The sequence below is a fragment of the Tachysurus fulvidraco genome, chromosome 24 (assembly GCF_022655615.1).
Source record: "Tachysurus fulvidraco isolate hzauxx_2018 chromosome 24, HZAU_PFXX_2.0, whole genome shotgun sequence".
NCBI classification, from domain to species: Eukaryota; Metazoa; Chordata; class Actinopteri; order Siluriformes; family Bagridae; genus Tachysurus; species Tachysurus fulvidraco.
Window position 1 is genome coordinate 12970544 of NC_062541.1, and position 15798 is coordinate 12986341.

At 38.7% G+C, this 15798-nt stretch overlaps 2 protein-coding genes across 3 annotated transcripts; both read right to left on the minus strand.

Moving 5' to 3' along the window:
• Positions 1-427: 427 nt before the first annotated feature.
• On the minus strand, positions 428-3363 carry LOC113661638 (protein FAM167A-like). The gene is made up of 2 exons (XM_027176011.2): positions 2403-3363; positions 428-1128 (listed from the first exon to the last, which is right to left on the minus strand). The coding sequence occupies exons 1-2, from the start codon at positions 2616-2618 to the stop codon at positions 1003-1005; spliced, it is 342 nt and encodes a 113-aa protein (XP_027031812.1). The 5' UTR covers positions 2619-3363; the 3' UTR covers positions 428-1002.
• Positions 3364-5120: 1757 nt separating this feature from the next.
• On the minus strand, positions 5121-15459 carry krit1 (KRIT1 ankyrin repeat containing). 2 transcript variants are annotated; one of them, XM_027176016.2, is made up of 18 exons: positions 15302-15453; positions 14668-14753; positions 14012-14174; positions 12828-12984; positions 12521-12613; positions 12197-12326; positions 11103-11346; positions 10819-10934; positions 9856-9999; positions 9587-9743; positions 9277-9384; positions 8973-9129; positions 8626-8777; positions 8328-8494; positions 8141-8228; positions 7831-8037; positions 6879-6995; positions 5121-5483 (listed from the first exon to the last, which is right to left on the minus strand). In XM_027176016.2, exons 3-18 carry the CDS (start codon positions 14120-14122, stop codon positions 5394-5396), a joined length of 2238 nt encoding a protein of 745 aa, XP_027031817.2. In that variant the 5' UTR covers positions 14123-14174; positions 14668-14753; positions 15302-15453; the 3' UTR covers positions 5121-5393. The 2 variants fall into 2 exon arrangements, with proteins under 2 accessions (XP_027031817.2, XP_027031816.2); XM_027176015.2 differs by lacking the exon at positions 14668-14753 and having other exon boundaries at positions 15302-15459.
• Positions 15460-15798: the final 339 nt, after the last annotated feature.

Genomic DNA, 15798 nt, shown 5'->3' on the forward strand with positions numbered 1-15798 from the left:
TGTAGTCAAGATGATGAAAAGGTAAAAGGAATCATTTTAACATTACAGAAAAACAGCCTTCCTAATGGGAGACAAAATCTGGGCTTTCTGGGACTCTTTTCAGGGAAATTTGATCTCAAACACACCATATGGTCATTAACAGAATATCCAGGACATCGATCATAAAATACACATCGATCTGTATTTGTTAGGTTATATGAAAAATAGATTATCACTTTATATATTTTATAAATAAATAAAAATCAGCATGTATAGGCATAAGCATCGGATATTACACACTTTTTTAAGGTCTAAATCCTAGACGAGGATGAATGATCAATAATGAATAAGCCAGAAAAACATATATTTGTAGTATAAATGTACGTTTATAAAGTTATGATAATGGTCGTAAGTTAGCATAATATACGTTATGTTGTGATTTTTGTGGGGTTGTGAATATATATTTTGATGAGGTCATGCAACAGACGCCATGATAAAATCTCTTTTATTCATTGGTCTTGCGATTTGTTTTACTCAGCAATAAAAAAATCCTAATATATTCTCTAGATTATAACATTACACTTATTGTCCTGCATGCTTTCACCACAATTAATAACATGTATTACATGTAATACACACACATATTACCTCAGGTCCAGCATTCTGGGGCTGTAAGAGCAGTTTTAGGGTGCAAAGGAGTCATGTAGTCTGATTCAGCTGATTCACTGATTCATATCAACTTTGTCTTATCTGAATAATGAGTTTAACTTGTGGTCATGTTTCAACACCACACACTAAATGCACCATTCCTAACGTTTAAACCTTAAAAAGTTGGCAATAGCTTTAAAAAAAAATCACATAAGCTTCACATAACATACAAAGCAAATGTCTTATTTAACATAAATGCACATTTTTTTGGCATTAATATCTCTCATTGCCTCATGTTAAAAAAAAATCAAAAGTATACGGATATAAAAAGTAAAAGAGATATGAAGACATCTTTATCCACTTGTCATGCTGATCTCATTGCTGCTCTGTGTGACTGGAGTCGAATAAAAGAGAACCACTTTCTCTCCTCAGTCTCTGGATCTCAGTGTTAAGCCCGAGCAAAGTCTGAGCCAGCTGCCGATCCTGTGAGCGCATCTCCAGCTGAATGTTAAAGAGAAAAACACAGATACACAGTTCAGCATTCATTTGGCTTACAGAAACCAGACAGGCATTTTAAAGTCCATTAAAATGATTCAGCATCATATCATTTTGATACGCAAACTTTTTATGTTGATTTGCATCCTCATTTCGGTAGGTAAATGAATTCTGAAGCAATTTAATGGCTGCGTTTTTCCATTACGTTTCACTTAATTAACATTATTTATGACACAGCTTAACTTTAAAGTAGCAGAAACTTCAGCATTAGTACAGGACGTGAAACTACCAAAATAATTCACATATTAATTGGTGTATGGATGTTACGGCTAATTATGACAAATCGTAAATGGAGGCTATTGGATGTGTTTCAGCTGATTATTGATGATACCTGTAATTACATTTCTGAAAGATGAAACAATAACAGATTTTTTAAAAATACTGAACTATAAAATATCATACTACTTATTAACAATAATAATAATGCACAAAATTATATAAGCTTAAGCAACAACGATTAAGTCCAATTTTTAAATCTTTAAATGCAAAATGTACGAAACAGACCATAAGCAATAAAAAGAAGCAGAAGGTATTTTGCTATATATATATATATTTGTTTTGTTAGTAACCATTTTTATTAGATTAAACAAACAAAAATACACTTTATATTTTGTTATAAATATGTTTTGCTATTTTATTTTGTTTCGATGATGTAGACTATGCATCTGATATATTAATAATACAAGATAAAGCGATAAATAGTGCTGTCAATTTATAGTGCTAGGTTAGATCTGTAAATGATCATTTAGCTGTAATAAATGTTGTAACTAGTCTGTAGCAGAGGAACACAATAGTGTTTATATCATTCAGCACATCTTCCCAAACTGCAGACCTGTATATCCAAAACCCCAGACACTTTGGTGAATTCTCTGCTTAAAGACACCCGCTTCACGTCACCAGAGTGAGTCTGCCAGGTTTACTGCACCTCAGTGAAAAATGACCAAACAGTGCTGGACTCCAGACCGGCAATACTGAAGGTGGGAATAGAAGATTTACCGATATTTAAATTGTAACTAAAATGTACACGTATATCCTGTGTACTGTGGCATATAGATATTTTGCTGCTTTCCCCATATGTTGACATTTACCCCATACTGTATGTGAGGCAGATACAGTGAAGTATTAAGAAAAATGACTGACAAGAAGACTAGATGTCTGGAAAAAGAAATTGTGTCTCAAGCTCATAAATATGTAGTTATTATGCAGTGAAATCAACTCACCAATTCAGAGCGTAACCAGGTAATCGCTCCGTCTATCTTGGCTCTGCGTAGCTCTTCATTAGCCTGGAAACTCCTGCCGGTGCTCATCAGATCATCATCATTTTCAAAGGACAGTCGTGGCTCGGTTGTTGTTCTGAAGGCATGGCGGAGTTTGTTTTTAATGTTCTCCAGCACCATAATAGACACCGAGTCCTCATACTGAGTCTCTGGGTTCATTGTGGCGTCCAGAGGAGTGAATGAAATTGTGTGAGACGACGCCCTGGTTCCACTAATGCCCTTCCTCAGGGGACTGACTACTTTCACACACACACATCTTTACTCCAGTGTCATACATTAATGTTTTTTTTTCCCCTCTTGTCCCCTGTGCTCTTTCTGGATTACTCCCTAAATCACTGAGAAACTGTCACTGATGAGCGGCAAGTGTGTAAGTCCTTCTCGAGTCTCCTACCACATTTGGGCCTGCCTTGTTTTGTCACTGTTACTATAGAGAAACACTCCCCCCAACCCAGCAAGAAGAATGGAGGGACATTGTGGACAAAGACTATTGTTTCATCCAAAAGAAGTGAAAAGGTGCAGGGGGCCTTGCTCACTCAGTCTTTCACTCACCCCCACTATGCACCCATTCAGCCTTTGTGTGAGAAATGGGCTCGGAGAAAGATCTCAGTCGAGTCTTTCTTTGTGAGCGAGTACAGTGTCTCGACAGCCAGTTTTCTTCTGACCTTTTACGTAGGTTTTATAGGCATAGAAAAAAACCAACTCATCACTACCATACGTCAAACGAGGCAGCGGTTAAGAAGCTGGAGTCCGTGCTTTTCAGAGGGACACCACAAAAGCTTGCTGTGGAGAAACAGAATTAGCACTTTTGTGTATAAAGCAAGTGCATTTCCCAAGAGGCGATCAATCCACAACTCTCTGGCAGGCTTGACACAATCCTTTCGCTCGCTCTGTAGAAACAGAAACAGAAGTCTAGTGTACTCTTCTGCCTCAACACTATTTACAATGACGCATGCGAAACAGCGCCAGAACTGACCAAATTTATCCACTCTACATCCATTTCTTTAGCAAAGATGACATGAGTTAAAGTCAAGGCACTTTATTATCAATTTGTATTGAACTTCTTAACTTTTCAATAGGCATTTTTTGTTGCGGATTTGTCACACGGTGTAGCGCTTCAGTGCTTTTGAAATATCAAGCTCATTATGCATGCCTATTCGGATGATGAACTCGGTGGAGACGGGGAGGGGCGGCCGTAGTTAGGGATGCGGTGTGAAATACTGTGTGACATTTGCGCAGAGATGCTCATTAGAGCGTGTGCAAATGTGAGATTAAGTCTTAAGGTCAGGGAGTGAAGCAAAACATGACACTCTAACAGAAGACGAACAAGCAACCATTAAACTCGGTGATTGTCGATTGAAAGACGTTCAGCAGCTGAAGGTTACCTTTCTTCTAATCACCCAGTGTGATATAAATACCACACCTTCCTCACAATAACACTGATTTGGGATGGATTTTTCAAAAGTAGCATTTACAGTTGATGCTGAAATTTCACATAAACCTAGGTTACAGGCGTTCTCACAATTCCATAGACTTCATGTTAGTATACATTATATTTTGATCACGTCAGACGGAGTTTAATAGCATAGTGATCACAATTATGTATGAAGAGATAAGGCTGAGGCCTTTAATCCAAAGGGGACCATCCTAACTGTGAAGCATGGTGCTGGCAGCATCATGTTGTAAGGTGTTTTCTTAGAAAAGGGATTGGTGCACTTTTAAAAAAAAAAAAATAGATGGCATTATAAGGAAATATGTAAACACTAAATCTTTAGACATTAACTAGAAAGTTAAAACCTGGTCTGAGTTAAAACTGGTTCCTCCAACAGGACAATGATCCTAAGTGAACTTCCAGAGATGTAACACAGCAACCTTAACACAACAGTGTATGGCAATCGCAAAGCCCTGACCTGACTCCTGTAGAGCATTTGTGGACTAAACTAAAAGAGCATCTCTGAGTAAAAGAGGCTCACAAACCTGAGTTACACCAGTTTTGTACAATTCTGGAAAAAGAAGCTTAAGGCTTCTCTAAATGATGATCAACCGATTCAAGTACAATTAAAAGGCAACGGCAACAAACATTGACATAACACACGCAAATTAAACATAAAATGTGGAGTTTGTGTGTAAAATTGAGTTTGAAGGTTAGTAAGAAACACAAAAATAGCAATGAACAGTGACATTATAAATCTAATTCAATTTGCAGTTAAACTTGAACGTTTTACGTTAATCTTCCTGAGCCAAATCCTGAAAATATCCTAAATCTCTAATAACTTTTACCACTGATTAGGAATACCACAGCTTTCTAATTTCTTTCTAATCCACCCAGTTTGTCAAAAGCACAAACATTATTATTAAATGTTAAAGTAAGCATCACACTCAGCACTCTACCAGTTAAACTGACGTTAAAAACTTTGTGGCAAATTGGCTCCTGTTAGCATGCTTGTGCTGCCACCTACTGGCACCTGGAGGTAAAAACAAGTGAATGACAGAGAAGCTACAAGTGAGATCATTCTCTAATGTTCTTATGGATATTAATGTAAAAATATATTTGGAGTGTGGGATTAATAATATATGATATTTTTCAACACTGACACATAACGTGGGAATAAAGAAGCTCTTTACTTCTTATTATATTTTAAAAACAAATAAATCACTCTAATATATATATATTTTTTTTATTAAAATGCAATCATAACATATAAATATTTATACACAGCAATGAAAAAAGTTACAAAATTAAAAACTGTATTCAAAACAAAAGCAGATATAGTTTAGAAGGTGCCACCTGGAACAAAATCCTAAAGAATTATTGTGTAAAAAAACAAAACAAAACAAAAAAAAAAACTTACAGTAAATGTATAAATATAAATGCAAACTGTAAAATTTAAGGCAATCTGATGGCATGAGTTCTGAATCTGCAGTGCATGATGGGAGTCAGCCGTATACGTATTTGTCTGATGCTGCTCTGTCGTTAGGAGTTATCTGTCCGCTCAGCTTCATCAGCAGCTTTACAATCAGGCCTGCCTGTAGAGGAATCATGGGTACTCGATGTCAAGCACAGACTGACATAACCACCAACAACAGCTATAATGACTAGCTATCATTTTAATAAGGTGCTAATAAGGTGAACTAAATGTCCAGGAGGTAGAACTGTTTCTGATCCAAATTCTCCCTTAAAGGTGAGGTCTCTGTTGTTTGAAAGCCAAATTTGACATTTGAAATCACCAAAACAAACACGCCCCTAACCCAAAAGGGTCCCACCCCTGTTCTGATAGCTCCACCCCACACATACACCAGACAAGTATAACCCAAGTATAACCCAGACAAGTATTATAGTGGAACCTGTTGGGGCAGTTGAACGAGGGTATATTTTTATCAATAAATGAACTCAATGAGTAACACTATGGTAATACAAATGTGTTTTTGTAGTACTGTGTGTTGTACCGTGAAAGGTTTAACTCTGTTTCACGCGTTAGACGTTCAGTTGAACGCTGGGAAGCTGACCCTATATTAACACATCCTACTTCTTGCCTTATCGTAAGCCTTTCTTCACTTTCTTTCTTTGTTTTTATCTTCCATGTCAATGTTAAGACCGCTTTCTGCTAACGTCACACATGCGCACGGAGGACTCTCTCCGCCCATATTGACAAGACACGCCCCTTTCTGCTCATTGGCTACACGTTTGTTTTGTTTTTGTTTTGTTTAGCGGCCCAACGCAGTTTACTGAAGCATTTCTCAAAGAACGGAGACCCCACCTTTAAGCTTAGCCCTAACTTGTACAATGCTGGAAAACATGAAACAACAACCCTGGACTTTAGGCTTGAATCCATCCAGCTCAACCCAGTGGACTTTTTGTCCTGTACTTGGAAAAAGTAGAAATCTTATCTACCATGTCATAACCGAGCTCTAAACTTCACAACGTCACAATTTATTATTACATCTGCAAGACAATCAAATCTTACAGGAAACAATCAGTGATCAGTGATGGGGATGTGCTGCCATTACCAGCCCACACAATAAGAGCCTGTCATGAAGAGTTTTGGTTCTTTTATCCTTTTACAGCAGAGTGATTTGTCAATGATTACTTATTTTGACTTAAACAGTGATACGTCAGACAGTTTAACTGTTAGGACGACTGCTCTATGAAAGGTTCAGAGCTGTGCTGCTATAGAAAAGTAATCAAAACCTTCTGTCCAATCAGATCTGACAATTTAACAGCGATATGGTATTATTATGTAACGAGACAATATCTGTTTAATTAAGTATGCTGTGAATAAAATGTATTTATTTAGACCCATTTTCCATTGTCTTACAGTAAAAGAGTCAAGTTAGTCAAACAAAGATCAGAAACTTTTGAACATATAAATATTATGTAAATGGTAATATATAATATTTTTAGCCATTTTGTGCCTATCATACCTGTTTTGTATGCACTATGAAGTTCTTCTTGTTCTCCAGACTGTGGATTTGGACATATTGGTCAGCCGGCCCGAGTTCCCACATGAAGGTGCCGTACTCCATGCTGAGGTGGAGCACCTGGTGCAAACAGAGCAACATTAGCGCATCTCACAGAGAGGAGAGACGCAACATTAAGTGTCATACAGCCTCCGTGTTAATAGTTTTAACCGTTACAGCTAGACAAGCTCAGCAGAAAAGTCGTTTTTTGTTAATAATACCGAGAATTTAAAACTATAACTTAAGAACGTAACTTTTAAATTTAAGTCTACTTTTGAAGCAGTTGGTGAAATTCCAATGAATATTTTGACGATAAGAAAAACAGAAAAGGAATTACATTACAACAATTACAAAAACACATCGAATTTGAAGTCTAAGTTGGAAAGAACTAATCAGTATCAGAGACTAATGCTTGGAAGGATGAATATAATAATAATATTGATGGACTGGGCAATCGATGTCCACCTGAACTCTGACTGGCTGATAGCATCTTTAGTCCTCCTATAGATAATCCCTAAAAAATGATATCACCTTAGCTAAGGCAGCTACAAAGTGGGATACTGACATGTACTAACTGTAGTAAGAACATGATAAAAAGCTTATCGATTAAATCGACTTAACAAAAATGTAAAATAATGATACATGAAATCTAGATTAAAAGAGAGAAACGATAATAGGGTGATGTCATACGACAGAACGTGCATTATTTTGGAAAAAAAAATCTACAGAAACAGGATGCCATGAATTAAAAGCACTATAACAATAGCTATATACAGTATTTAGGCATCCTTGTAAACTAGTGCTTGGACCCCAAATGGTCCCTCCTTGTGACAATATTCATTACTATCACCACTGTTATTATTGCCTGTTGTGTTGTGCAGAAAGACATCGCTATAACTATGGGTTCTTTCCTCACCTTGGTTTCCATGTTCATAAGGTGCAGACCTTTGGTGTTGACCCCTAAGTAGACCCGGATGACCTTGTGAGTGCTGGAGCTGGCCTTGGTGTAGACCTGACCGGTAAAAAAGGCGGCTCCGTAGGTGGGAATTTCCCAGCAGTTCTGCAGGAAGAGGCGCTGAAGGTGATGCATTTCTTTACTCACTCCCTCGCTGGTGCTCAGACTCTAAGAAACCAATATACACGGTGATTAGATTAGGAACAACAATATAAAATGTTTTCTTTAATGCACCCTGGCTATTTCAAAACAGTCAAAAATGCGAGCCTGCCTTATACTCATGAAGTATCCTGTTGGTCCAGTGATGTGCTTTACTTTTTACTTTGGATATAGGAACTATGGATTTCAGGTTTTCCTCACTGTTGGAAAACAGAGTGAGAAGAACGTGTATAATAGGCACAGTGTGTTATAGGCGAAGGCTGACTCAAGCATGAATTGATCATAAAGCTGGTGCTTACTTTAAAAAGCCTTGCTTGTGTTTTTTGCTGTCATAGTTGCCGTAAATGATCTGCAGAAGGAGGCTGGCTAGAGTTATGAGCTTGCTGTCTGGTGATGAGAAGAAACCTTTGAGGAGGAAATAGCGAGCTTCATCAAACAGGATAAGGATGGAGAGTGGATCTTCAACCTACAGGAAATATCCAATGAAACAGTTCCGTGATTATTTGTCGTTTCGGTCTGGAATCTAGGCTGTAGCTGCCCACATTAAACCTTAGTACGACATGAAAAGTGATGTGCAGGAAAGGCAAATTTATACACCTTCTTCTCAACATCCAGAGGCAGACGAACATCTCTGCGTAGGAAGAGTTGAGGGCTTTCCCTTTGTGGGTCCAGTGCGGTCAGGTCTGTGACGATCTCGGGCCAGATGCGCAAATGCTGTAAGGGCTTGTGATAGGGCTTCAGCTGCAAACCTTAAAAACACCAAGAGCTTGATTAAAAATCACACTGGGTCATTCTGTGTTGACCTATTCAAGTGAAACACTGCTTGACTGTAGGTGAGGAAATTCTAGCCTAAACAGCATCAACGCATCGCTTTCCATGGATAGAAAGCATTGAGCAAAGCGCTAAGATTCTTATTCTCTGTACAGTGCTGTGATGGGACTCACTTAAGTTCTCAGAGCAGATCCATATAGTGAAGTACTGCTGTGTCTCCTGTGAGAGCCTCATACCCTCCATGATCTGCTGCACCGTAGTGTTGTTGCCATGCTTCAACTCCACCGAGCGGTACGAACCGTCCATGCGGTAAATCCGCACCTTTTCATACTGACACGATTTTCATGAAGATACGTATCAGAAAAGAGAGTGAACAGTGAAACGGAAGGATTTTTGTCAAGCATTTATCAATCCACCGACAAAGAGTTTTAAACAACTTTAATTTAAACACTGAATTTAGAGGGAAAGCATGCTTACTGGCTGGTTATTGGCTTGTTTAAGGAGTTTTACAGTCTCCTCCCAGTTGTTCTGTTTATTCTCCTCACAGATTTGAAGGGGGGAACGTTTCTGTTGGTCTTCGATGTGCTTTTAAAGAGAATATGAAAACAGATCGTATGAAAAATGTGAGAGAAAAAGAATATAAATATAAGGCATGGCTTCTTCTACAAAAAAATATTTGCATTCATAAAAACACAGAATTCAAACTAACTTAAATGCTATTCTAGTTATTTCTATTTGCTGGTCAATGCAGAAGCAAAAGAAAGCTATAATAGTCAGCTTGGCTCACTCTGTCTATATCAGGGTGCTTCAGCAGAAGCTCCACAATCTCCGAGTGGCCTCCTCCAGCCGCAAAGTGCAAGGGGGAGCTAAGCTGTCCGTTCAGCAGGTTGGGGTTGCAATTTCCTTTTTCCAACAAAAGTTTGGTGGCCTCCACCTTCCCATGCCTGAAAGATCCAACCGCCGTATCAATCTTTTAACCCTTTAAACTACTTTGTTAACGTACTATCAAATATGTCTCATTATTTCTTACGAGAATCGGGAGCAGATAGCACATACCAGCATGCATAATGAATAGGGGCCCAGTGGTCACTGTCCAACTGTTTCACAGAAAAGCCACTGTCCAGAAGTTTGGATAGAAGCTCTGTGTCTCCCTCACAAGCGCTGCGATGCAGGGGGAAGTCATCAACCCACTGGTGATCTCTAAATAAAGGAATGCAACAACTCATGAGGTGTTTAAAGGTTGTGGGCTTTACAATGGATCAGAATTGGAAAGAATGATCTAAAACAGGGGTGTCAAACTCAGGCCCGTGGGCCCCTCATTCTCTGTTGACAGTCGTTAATAACCATGCTACAGTCACATCGGGCAAGTTAATTCCACCCTCCACAAAAATGGCCAAACGAAAGATGGACAATAGGGGCTTTCAAGACAGGAGGGAGGCAGATTATCTGTTCATGAATATAAAGGACAGACCTGTTTGTCTAGTGTTAACGTGTCTAACGCAAGAATATAACATAACAAGACACTATTAAACGAAACATTATGAGAAGTATAAGGACCTGGACGTAAAGCAGAAGCTCCAGAAGGCGGAGGAGATGAAAAAAGTCTGTTCATGAAAGCAAAATCAAAAAGTGAAGCTGCTGTAAAGGCTGTAAAGCTTTATTGTGGCAGCAGAGACAGCAAAATCTGCCCGGCCCTTTAATGAGGGAGAGTTTGTCAAAAAGTGTTTGGTCAAAGTTTGTGAAATGAACACCACTGATGTGTGTTTTATTTCAAATTTAATTTCTTATGTGTTTGTAATATCAACCTCTGGTTGTTCTAAATACTGTGTTAGAGCAAAACTAAAGTTTGTTTCCATATGAAAAAGGATGAACATTACATATCAGTTGCAGTTCATTTTTCAATAAATATTTAGTTTGGCCCGTGACTTTATCTCAGTTTTATATTTTGGCCCACTGTGAATTTGAGTTTGACACCCCTGAGCTAAATAGTACTCAGCATGGAACAGTGCATTGACTCACTTGTCCTCAGTAACACTGGTCATGCTATGTTGCCATTTCTCTCTCTTTGGAATCTGGATTTTGGAGTAGTCTGGAGCTCCCAAGCCAAAGTACGGATTAATGATGACCTTGTCCACCTATACGTACCATCAGAAAAGTGAGTAAACATGAAGGACTGTTTTTGAAAATAAAAAGATTTGTCTTCATTTTCTATGTTTTAATATCTTCTGATATACGTGTTTTTTCTTATTTTATTTTTATTTTTCTAATTTTCTTATTATAAAGGATGTTTAGTGCTATCTCACTCTGTTGGTGTACTGCAGGTCTGAGCCATAGAGTGGATTCTCAATGCACATGTCTGCCTTCTCCAGTGACATCATTTTGCTCTTGATCTCCAACGCAGTGTAGCCCATGTGTAATGACGTGTCGTTCAGCTTGCTCTCAGAAGAGTAGGCTGGATTGCTCACGTTGGTTTTGACCCTCTCTATAGGCGCAGGTCTGAAGAGTGCCGGGATAGCATGTGGCACACTGTGCTGCTCCGCTAACCACCTGAGGGCAGCACACACATGCTTTACAGTAATACCAATCATTTCATTTTGCCCTGCCAGCATATATTGCAGAGTGCAATCGCGTAAATATATCAGACACAAGCGATATTGATTTTTTACAAGATCACAATAGGTCTCACTAGTCAGTCATTACTTTTTTTTATGTCTTCCTACAGTGGAGTCAGTTTTGGTTGCCAAACAAGCACCACAGGACTCGTATTGCCCATTTTTGTTTACTCAAATACGAATATGTATTAACTTACATATGAGACAACCAGTGTTGTGCTAGTTACTAAGAAATAGCAACTAATTACAGTTAATAGTTACTTCATTCAAAAAGTAACTCAATTACTTTGTTGATTGCTTACACCAAAAATTAACGCGTCAACTGTTAAAAGTAACTTTTTAGTTAAAGAATGTTCTTTAATGGTCCCATTAATGGGTAGGACCTTCGAACCAGAAAGACACAGCTTACATTTGACTTAAAGGTTTTTGTCTTTACGCTCAACTAAAGTGAAATAATGAGCATATTTCCACTTTGAGAAACTCGTCTTGCTCTCGCCTTGACTCGCCATTACTGCCGCACATACTTGAATAAACAGTGCGGCGTCTTCGTGTTTACAGGTCGGCATCCACCAATCCTACACTGTGTCGCTGCTGTAAACAGGTTAGTCTGTAGGCTACACTTCAGCCACAATAAATTAATTAAAAAAGTAACGGACAAACGCACCGTATGGTAACGGTAACAAAGTTATCGTTAAAATTTTTTTTACTTTCTTCGAAACACGTTTGTCAATTTTTCACAGAAAACAAGAAACCCGTCCTTATACTCGTTCCACCACAGAACCTACTTGTCGAGGCCGAGCAGCATCTTTGAGGTGATTGAGTTGAAGTGGGCGCTGGTTTCACTACACACACGCATGATGTCTTGAAGGCAGTAAAAACTGGGACTCCCAGGATGATAAACAGGCTTGCTGTTGTCTGGAGTAGATCACAGACCACTTTATTAATTATGACCCAAGTATACATTACTGACATGTTTTCAAATATCCAGACATTTACACTGTCCTTGTAAATCCTACAGCACACAGTAAAACTAATGTAACTATTGGATATCCAACTCATTTTGTAAACTAATCTAACACCAAGAGCACAGATGTATTAATGTATCTTACCTTTAACATTAATTGGCACAATAAATAAAGAGGCCTCTTTTCCTTCACTCTCACCATCTAGAGGAAACTTCTTCATGTGCACAACACGTTTCCCTGTGAGAATTATCACACAAAGTCTCATCAGTCCTTAATCAAGACTGACAGCATCACTCAACATTAATCACTCCACGGCATTAGTTTAACATTAATGCACTCAGTCGTCAGCCATGATGTTATTTATGATAGCATGACTGCTCTCATGTTCTACTGCTTAATGAGAAATACAACAATGTGTGAAAAGCTCCCAAAAGGTAAGGAAGAAACTAACCTGTTATGCCTTGGTTATTTGATATGGGTTTGGTTGCTTCATCCACATATTCCAGAATTGACTTTGTTTTGTCACTGTTTGTGTGGATTTTGGTCCCAAGGAGAACCTTCTTCCTTTTCTTCTCTTTTCCCTCAAGTGGAACTTCAATCAGCAGAATCTACAGTAAAAGGAAGAAGCGTTTTTTTTGTTTTTTTTTGTCACATATACATTACAGCACAGTGAAATTCTTTCTTCGCAGCCCTAGAAGTCTGGGTCAGAGCGTCGTGACTGCCATGATGCAGCACCCCTGAACCGGTAACCATGACAGTAAAGCACATGAGCCATCAATACTCACTGTAAGTAAGTAGCAGAACATTTATGCACATTTATGCACTTGTAAAAATGTCTATTACCATCTATTGTAATCAAGAAGAGTTGACAAATGATAGAACAAATAATTCATTAGCTGCTCAAGTACATAATTTCCATTTATATGATACATTTAGATAAATCGGTCCAAGCTTAAATGAGAGTGTGTTTGTGCCCTGCGATGGGTTGGCACTCCGTCCAGGGTGTATCCTGCCTTGATGCCCGATGACGCCTGAGATAGGCACAGGCTCCCCGTGACCCGAGGTAGTTCGGATAAAGCGGTAGAAAATGAGTGAGTGAGTGAGTGAGTCCAAGCTTATACATTTAGTGGCCACTTTTTTGGAACATCTATATAATGTATGGACAAAGCTATGTGGAGTCCTTTCTTTCCAACACTGCAGTCATAATGCACCCCAGACCTCCTCAACAACAGCAGAGCCACCCTCCCCAAACACACGCGCACACACACACACAGGCGCGCGCACACAAAAACTCACACACATACGCAGACACACACACGCATACATACAGGCGCAGACACACATGTGCGCACACAAAAAAATGCACACACAGACACGCATGCACACGCACACACACACCTTGTGTCACAACTAATAAATATTTGGTCCGATGGTGTTCTATTTCAAGTGATAGTTGTTAACATTTTGTTTATAGAATCAGATAAGTTAAAGTTAGCTATTATGCAAGCAAAATATACATATAAGCAAATACAGGTGCAAAAGACCAAGGATTGTAGATACATGGTGAGTATAAATGTCTGCCAAATGCTGTAAATGTAAATGCATAAGCATGTAAGCAAGCATCATTTTTCCTACCTCATATGCTTTGGCACGGTACTCCTTGGAGCTGAGGCTCACAGCACTCTTCGGCCGTATAACAGCTACAAACACATCTTCCTGCTCCTGATTACCCATCTTTTTACACATCTCATACCCAACGCTTCAGATTCTGATAGTGGCAAATGTCTTAACACCATACCTGCAGTGGATTAAATAAAAGTCAAATGTAGGATGGGTGATAATTATTAACAACATTAACTTCAGTACTGTTCAGAGTAAGTCCAGTAATGCTGATCTTCATAATGTGTTTAGATAACAGCTTTTCAAATGACGTGTTGTGGTTTATTGGTTTATTGTAACTTCCTGCACTACCCACAATGCTCCAGCAATAACAATCTCCCCCTGTGACATCAGCATACCACACAAACTCTATCCTCTCATGGGAAATATGACAATAGAGAACCATCCAAAATAGAAATCGTCCTATATAAACTATGTTTAAACAAATGAAAACATGTATTTCAGGGTAGACGCCTAACATTGCCTTGAAATGTTGTAGATTTACTAAGTGACTCAAACTTGTTCTGGGATGAAAATGCTCCTATGTACAAGGTGAGCGCAGTGAAGACATGGTTTCGATGTGACAAAATAAACTCGAGTGTCCTGCACTGAGACTCAACCCCACTGAACACCTTTGGGACGAGCTGGAACACAGACTGAACCCCAGACCTCCTCACTCGCACACCATCAGTGTCTGATCTCACTAATGCTCTTGTAGCTGAATGAACATACACACACACACACACACACACACACACACACACAAATCATGTCATATTGCACTTAGAAGAAGGGATTCAGCATGCACCCAAAAATAAACTTGTCCCTATGAGCCGTTAAGAGCTAAATGAGACGTCATAACGCATTTATAACGGATTGATCTAAAGCTTTAAAACAACTTTGTATAATGTTGTCGAACATAACAAAGTTTACACTACAACATACAGAAATAAAGATGAAGCTGTTTAAATAATAGAGATTGTTTGGCACCTCTGAAACCAGCCCCGAATACTAACTAGCTAACAAAACAGAAACGTACATAGACGTACATATTAAAAACAAACTAAACTAATAATAATAATAATAATGAAAAAGGAGGTTTGCTTTACAGTACTCCGGGTAAATATCTGCGGAAACGTGACGTTTTATCGGCCGCCACCTTGCTAACTAACGTTAGCTGTTAGCATTTTAACTGTTACAGTGACACTGAGGTAAAGCTTTAACGACTGTTAACGTCTTATTACACACCAGAGTTCTGAAATTTACCTGAAAAGCTCTTCGTTCATACTGATGCAGGTCTGAGAAAGTAAAAAAATAAAATAAAAAATGACTCAAGTTTACAGAAACCTCAAGTTGTGTTAACTTCCGGTCGCAGCGAGGGGATGAAGTTACAGCAGACACTGAACTACCAAAACAAGCGCAAGCGCGCGCGTGTGTATCTATATATATTCTCACATACACACACACACACACACACACACACACACACACACACGTATACACACACACACGCACATTTCAAGTCAGTTTCCAATCAGGTCCTGTCATAAATGCTGTAAAAATATATATTTATTTATTCTGTGCACAAAGCGAGCTCTCTGAAGATATGATTTACCAACGTTGTTGTAGAAGAACTTGAGGGTCCTGCACACTACAAAAAGCTAGTGGAGCTAGTAGCTTCCCAAGATTAAATAGTAACAGCAAGAGGGGACTAAATCAGGAATGTGGTGATGATGAAAAAGCACATATGGGCATGATGGTCA